This window comes from Podarcis filfolensis (assembly GCF_964270895.1).
Source record: "Podarcis filfolensis genome assembly, chromosome: 16".
Taxonomy (NCBI): Eukaryota; Metazoa; Chordata; class Lepidosauria; order Squamata; family Lacertidae; genus Podarcis; species Podarcis filfolensis.
In genome coordinates this window covers 21183857-21190992 of record NC_139620.1, presented here as the reverse complement: position 1 = coordinate 21190992, position 7136 = coordinate 21183857, and the positions used below count along the sequence as shown (strand labels likewise).

The following is a 7136-nucleotide window of genomic DNA, read 5'->3' as shown; positions in this document are numbered from 1 at the left end:
AGGCTCTTTAGAGATAAAAAGGTTGGATCAGCTGATCTCGTGTCTTGAGGAAGAACCTCCGGGTTCAGTTAGAGCGCCGCGTTTATTTGTTAGTTTTAAACGCAAGCATTTGATGAAATGGGCTCCGGCCCATGAAAACTTTCGCCACAATCGTGTGTCAGGGCAGATCCACACCATATATTGAAAGTACATGGAAGATCCAGCAGACATTTAAAGCGCATGCCTTCCTTTATTATTATTATTTTTTTAAAATAAATCATAGAAGCGTAGTTTTCCTCACACGGATCTACAATCTCCAAAACACATTCAAAGCATATATAATCCCCAGCATGGGAACTGTAGTTTTCACCTCACGGAGCTAGAATTTCAGCATCCTTAACGAACTACAGTCCCCATAATTCTTTAGGAGAAATCCGGCCCTTTAAATGTGCGCTAGATGCGCTATAAATGTCCGCTGTGGTCTTTATGAACCACATACACAAAACTTTATTGTTTGCTTTTCTGCAACAGACCAAGGCTGCAAATCCTAATCCCGTTTACCCATACGTAAACCCATACTGAATTCACTAGGGATTACTTCTGAGTAGACATGGTTAGGATTGCAGTGTTAAGACTGCTACTCATCTGCAAACTTCACGCCGCGGAAGTGAGAGGTGGTACTCATAGAAATCAATGGAGGGTTGCTCACGATAGCCCTGGAAAGGTGTTGGCATTGCACTTTAGAGATGAGGCTGACGATGCTCAAATAATCCTGCCCCACGTTGCAGCCAAAGCCAGTTGATTTGCTCCTAGCCCAAACCCGGCGAGTATTGCATGTATAAGGCTTCTTTCTGCGCTGTTGGTCTGCATGTTTTAATATTGCAGGTTAACTTAAAAATAAAAAATAAAATTCCACGTTTCAGAAGGGAGAAAAACTGGGAACTCCTGATGGTACTGCTACAAGAAAGTGGAGGGGGCGGCGGCAAATCCTGTCCAATTACACACACCCATCAAACTCTAAAGCCCTACATTTCTCCAGGAATTTCTATGGGACGTTCTTCCTTCCTAAAAGAGGGGGGAGTCTTGAGCAACCGGAAGCCGCTTAGACTGTGTGAGTCAATCGATTCATTCTCCTCTTGGGAGTCCTTGTCCCCTCCGTAGAATGGTTTCGCCCAGTCCTGTTTTCTCTCTCTCTCTCTCTCTCTCTCTCTCTCTCTCTCTCTCTCTCTCTTTCTCTCCCCCCCCCCGCAAGGAGGCACAGTCTCTGCAGTTTTCATCCTACATTTGGGGTTCCGAAGTGAAACTCGTAAGTACTGGAGAGGAAGTATTATTGGTGATAGGAGGCGATTATATGAATCAATATTTTGGGGCGGAATCAAAGGCAAGTTTCTCGCTGCAGTGCTTTGAAATAATATTTCTACGCCAGCGGTGGTTGGGCTCTACGTTTGCGTTTCTGGCTGCGTATGGGAACCGGAAAGGAGGTCCGTATTGACCTCTTTGCTCAGGCATTTCTTTGGTTGTTTGATGTGCTGGGGAGAAGAAAGGAACGGCAAGCAGAACGAGGAGGAAAGCTGCAAATCCGTAAGTCTAGGAGGGGAGGCGACCAGGTTTGCGGGGCCCGTGCCCGGTTGCAGAAATGTGCATTCCTCCATGCAAATTGCCGCTTCGTCTTCTGCAACTGCATTTTGCATTCAGAGCGGGCTGTGATGCTTGCGTCTCCCAGGGAAGCGAGATCCAAACAACGCAGACAGCAGAGGGCAGTTAGACAGACCCTACGTCTGCTTATCGGAGAGCAAGCCCCGCTTGATTTTGACGGGGCGTACTTCCAAGCGTGAGTGACTTGGGAATCAATAAATCATAAATCAGATGTCAAAGAGATAAAACAACTACCTGACATTTAGAAGACATCTGAAGGCAGCCCTGTTCAGGGAAGTTTTAATGTGTGACATTTTGATGTATTTTTAATCGTTGTTGGAAGCCGCCCAGAGTGACTGGGGAAGCCCAGCCAGATGGGTGGAGTACAAATAATAAATTATTATTATTATTATTATTATTTTGCTGGAAGATTCAGGGCAGATGAAAGAAAACGCCTCTCCAGGCAGTGCAGAGTTAAACTATGGAACTCCCTCCCACAGGAGGCAGTGATGGTCACCAACTTGGATGGCTTTAAAAGAGAATTGGACAAATTCAACGAGAGGAGAAGGCTACTGATGGAAACCGGGCAATGCTACTAGCAATGCTTCCAAATACCAATTGCTGGGAAACCCAGAAAGGATGAGTTGGTCTTGCACTAAGGTCCCACTTGTGGGTTTCCCATAGAGGCATCTAGTTGTGGCTGCTGTGAGAAAAGGATGCTGGACTAGATGGGCGATTGGCCTGATCCAGCAGGCTCTTCTTATGTTCATTGTACTGTAGTAGTTAAAGCGTGTCAGACTAGGACCTGGGAGACTGGGGTTCAAATCCCTGCTCAGCCGCAAAACCTGGTGGGTCACAGTCTTCTCTGTCTAACCTACCTCACAGGGTTGTTGTGAGGATTAATTGGGAGGAACAGAACTATGTTCTACCACTTTGACCTCCTTGGAGGAAAGGTGGGGCACAAAAGAACAAGCACAACAAATCTCTGCCGAAAACCGATTCTAAGCAACTCTTCATATCAAGCCAGAGGGTTGAATTTGAATTTCTGCCTCTTGTGAGGCTTTTAAGGAGCCTTTTTGCTCGCAAGCAAAGTGTAATTTGTGTCTAAATCCTATAAGACCTCTCTATTTCGGCCCTCAGGACTTTCCCCAGGCCACATCCTGCATTTGCCCTGGTCGAAATTGTGTCCTTCAACTCTGATCAGGCCAATTTTTTACCAGGATGGAAGATCAAGAGTGAGTGGGAGCCAGCCTACTGACGTTGACATCCATTGCCCCAACCCATTTTTGGCTCTGGCCCTGCCCACCACTGCCATGTGGCCCCTGGAAGTTCAGGGATATTTATTTATTTATTTTTCGCAAGTTGTGTGTCCTTGTTTCTCAGTTTGATCCTTTTACATGGTTTTGCACGTTGTGCGGTATTTTATGCGTTGTGACTTGCCGTCATTTTTATTGATTATAGTTTAGTAATTCTTCCTTGTAAGCTGTTTAATTACTATTCGCTGATATTTAATTTTACCATTTACTAATATAATCTAACTGATTGTTGGAATATTGCTTTATTTGATATAAGCTTATTTTAAAGTTATTGTGACTTTCTTTTTGGCATTGGATCAGACTGTTATTACGGGTGAGATCTTTGCTGTTGATTTTGTTGTTTGTTCTCCTGCAAACCTAGCAGTTCGAAAGCATGTCATGTGCAAGTAGATAAATAGGGACCGCTCCGGCAGGAAGGTAAACGGCGTTTCCGTGTGCTGCTCTGGTTCGCCAGAAGCGGCTTAGTCATGCTGGCCACACGACCTGGAAGCTGTACGCTGGCTTCCTCGGCCAATAAAGCGAGATGAGCGCTGCAACCCCAGAGTCGGCCACGACTGGACCTAATGGTCAGGGGTCCCTTTACCTTTAGCTTTGTTGTTTGTTTAGCTTGTGAACCGCTTGTGTAGTGTAATATAGAAAGGCGGTACAGTATACAAATTGAAAGCGAAATGAAATGCCAAGGTGGCAAAATGTGTCCTCACTTCTGCTGTACCCTATCAGTCTGCCTTGGCATTCACCAGTGACTTCTTGCTTCATTCAGATCTTGCTTATGAACCTCTAAGTCTCCTGCAGACCTGGATGGCAGGGCCTGACCCGGCGCAGCTTAACCGGATCCATGAAGGCATCTGCTGAGCTGGGCATCCAGCCCCGCCAGTACCAACGCAGTGGGAGGAGAGGCTACAGGGTCACGGCCAAAGCCTCCTACGTGGATGAGTCACTCTTCGGCAGCCCCACAGGACGATTGAATGCCAGAGCAGAGTTTGACCCACCGTGGGTGTGTAAGAAAGCTAGTTCTCCGAGACCACTTTTGTGGAGTCCCAAGACGACACAATGGGAGGTGGACACCAGCCCCTCAACAGCCGCTCCACCCACCAGCACTCCGAGAAAGGGAAATAAATACAGGTAGGGGAGGTTTTTATATGCTTGTTGTCTTTGTCCATGGAGTTTTCTTGGCAGGGATACTGGAGTGGCTTGCCGGTTCCTGCTCCAGGTGGAGCACGTTTGGTCAAAACTCTCCACTATGACTTGTCCATCTTGGGTGCCCAGCACGGCATAGTTCATAGCTTCTCTGAGTTATTCAAGCCCCTTCGCCACGGCAAGGCAGTGATCCATGAAGATCCGTATAGTTAAAGCTATGGTTTTCCCAGTAGTGATGTATGGAAGTGAGAGCTGGACCATAAAGAAGGCTGATCGCCAAAGAATTGATGCTTTTGAATTATGGTGCTGGAGGAGACCCGTGAACTGCAAGAAGATCAAACCTATCCATTCTGAAGGAAATCAGCCCTGAGTGCTCACTAGAAGGACAGACCGTGAAGCTGAGGCTCCAATACTTTGGCCACCTCATGAGAAGAGAAGACTCCCTGGAAAAGACCCTGATGTTGGGAAAGATGGAGGACACAAGGAGAAGAGGACGAGATGGTTGGACAGTGTTCTCGAAGCTACCAGCATGAGTTTGACCAAACTGCGGGAGGCAGTGGAAGACAGGAGTGCCTGGCGTGCTCTGGTCCATGGGGTCACGAAGAGTCGACAAGACTAAACGACTAAACAACAACAACAACAGGGGAGGTTTTGAAGGAGCTGTGACAGTCAGCAAAAGTGAGATTTCCCTGCCAGGTTATTTATTATATTTATATCCTGCCTTTCCTCCAAGGAGCTCAATTTGGCACAACCACAGTTGTGTCCGGCCCCTCATTTTACCCTCCCAACAGTTGGGGGGTGAGGCCAATTTTCTTCAGCCTTGGGCCCCCAGATGTCCGTGATGGAATGTCAGAACCAGCAGTGGTGTAGTGGTTAGAGGTGTCAGACAAGAACCTGGGAGATCAGGGTTCGAACCCCCCACTTGGCCAGGAAGCTCGTCAGGTGTGGTCTTGGGCCAATTAGGGTCTCAGCCTAATATACCTGGCAGGGTCATTGTGGGGAACTATATGAGGAGTGGGTGGGGAGAACCACTCATGCCACCTTGAGCTCCTGGGATAAAAATGCAATAAGTAAGTAACAATCTTCTCATCATCCCTGACCATTGGGGGTAATGGGAGTTCCAGTACAGTAACACCTGGAAAACCAAGGTTGAAGAATGCTGGGTTAGGCTGAGAGACCGTGGCTGGCCCAAGATCATGCAACACTGCAAAAATAAAAAAAATAAAATGTTGATGTTCCCCACCTGATTTAATAAATGAGTCATTTCTCTTAAGATTTGTCCCGATATTGACTTCTCAGGCCCCTATTTGTGTGCCTCCCCCGTGAGGGTTGCAAAACCAGAAAGGGTCTTTTCTGCAGTGGCTCCCCGTTTGCAGAATGCTATCCCCAGGGAGGTTCACCTTGTGCCTTCATTATACACATTTAGGTGATAGGTGAAAACATTCCTCTTTAAACCAGGCCTTTGGCTGATTGACATCCAGTGCTCTTTAAAAATGTGTTGGGGAGGGAGGGATTATTGGGTTATTCTTGGTTTTGTTTTTATTTTATTTTTATTATGTATTTTGTGATTTTATGTTGTGAACCGCCCTGAGACTTACAGGTATAGGGCACTATACTACTACTACAATGGTACCTCGGGTTAAGTACTTAATTCGTTCTGGAGGTCCGTTCTTAACCTGAAACTGTTCTTAACCTGAAACACCACTTTAGCTAATGGGGCCTCCCGCTGCCGCTGCGCGATTTCTCATCCTGAAGCAAAGTTCTTAACCCGAGGTACTATTTCTGGGTTAGCGGAGTCTGTAACCTGAAGCGTCTGTAACCCGAGGTACCACTGTACTGTTAATACCCCACCCATCTGGCTGGGTTGCCCCAGCCACACTTTATGCATGGTAATAACTTTGTGGTACTTAGAATGATTTCTCTAGGCGTGGCTCCTGTTGCCAGTAAACATCTCTCTCTCTCTCTCTCTCTCCCCTCATCTCTCAATGAAGGCTAAAAAGTCACACCCCATCCTACTGCGATGAGACCCTGTTTGGGCCAAAGCCAGGGGGTCGGGAGCAGGCAACTCCCTGGATGGTGAAGGGGGAAGTGGCTAAGCTCCGCCCTTTGCTTTTGACTCCGCCTTCTGCTGCGAGGGACCGGCCAGTCCTTTCCCCTCGTCCGAAGGACACGCCCCTGAGAGCCTTCCATCGGGAGACACCGGACACCCAGGGCAAAGAGGCATTTGGAACCTGGCGTGGAGGAGAAAGTTCTTCTTGGGGGCATCCTGAGAACTGCTTAGATGCAGACAGCCAGGAATTTCTGGGACGGGCGACCCCCCAGCCTGTTATCCGGCTGTATAAAACTTCTGAGGGTTCCCAGGCCCACCTAAGCAAGCCAAGGACAAGTGTGGAGCAGGATCACCAATGCTCAGTGGCTTCCCCAGGGTCTCTGCCTAGACCACATTCGAATAATTTGTCCGGGTCGTCGTCTGCCAGGGTCATAAGAGCTACAAGCTTATGTAAGCCCAGGCCACCCTGGAAATAAATAAATAAAAAGATTGCTGTTCTCACATGTTCTGCATGCAAAACGACCACCGAAAGGGCTATGCTGTTTGCCCATGTTCCGTAAGGAATCTTAGCCGGTGGACTAGCTAGCCATAACAGTCTTTGCCTGTTCCTTTGGTGCTGAGAGTGGCTGTGACAGCAGTACTGCCCTTCATTCGTAGATTTCAAGGTGGTTCATAATTTAAAATATTAACACAAACAGTAAATGACCTCTTATATCAGTCGTATTCCTGCAGTAATAATGATAATAATCCCAGAGGAGCTCAGGGCAGCATAACGATTTAAAACCTTCTCGCAAAACACTTGCCAGGAACAGTGTTTCTTTGGCCATCAAATGCCTGGGTAAACAGGAATGCTCTTCGATTTCTCCTGAAAGTCAGTAATAAGGAAGGCAGACGGACCTCACCAAGAAAGGTATTCCAAAAGTGGGGAACTGTCACTGAAAAGGCCCTGCCATGGATCAGAGGGGATGATGGGAGTTGTAGTCCAGCAACTTCTGGAGGACACCATGTTGGCCAAGGAG

The 7136-nt window shown here is 47.4% G+C and overlaps 1 protein-coding gene across 2 annotated transcripts; it reads left to right on the top strand.

Annotated features, from left to right (window-relative positions):
- The first annotated feature begins 1265 nt into the window (after positions 1-1265).
- On the top strand, positions 1266-6620 carry RITA1 (RBPJ interacting and tubulin associated 1). 2 transcript variants are annotated; one of them, XM_083590584.1, is made up of 3 exons: positions 1266-1285; positions 3691-4052; positions 6059-6620. In XM_083590584.1, the coding sequence occupies exons 2-3, from the start codon at positions 3766-3768 to the stop codon at positions 6591-6593; spliced, it is 822 nt and encodes a 273-aa protein (XP_083446710.1). In that variant the 5' UTR covers positions 1266-1285; positions 3691-3765; the 3' UTR covers positions 6594-6620. The 2 variants fall into 2 exon arrangements, with proteins under 2 accessions (XP_083446710.1, XP_083446709.1); XM_083590583.1 differs by lacking the exon at positions 1266-1285 and adding an exon at positions 1302-1560.
- The last annotated feature ends 516 nt before the right edge of the window (positions 6621-7136 follow it).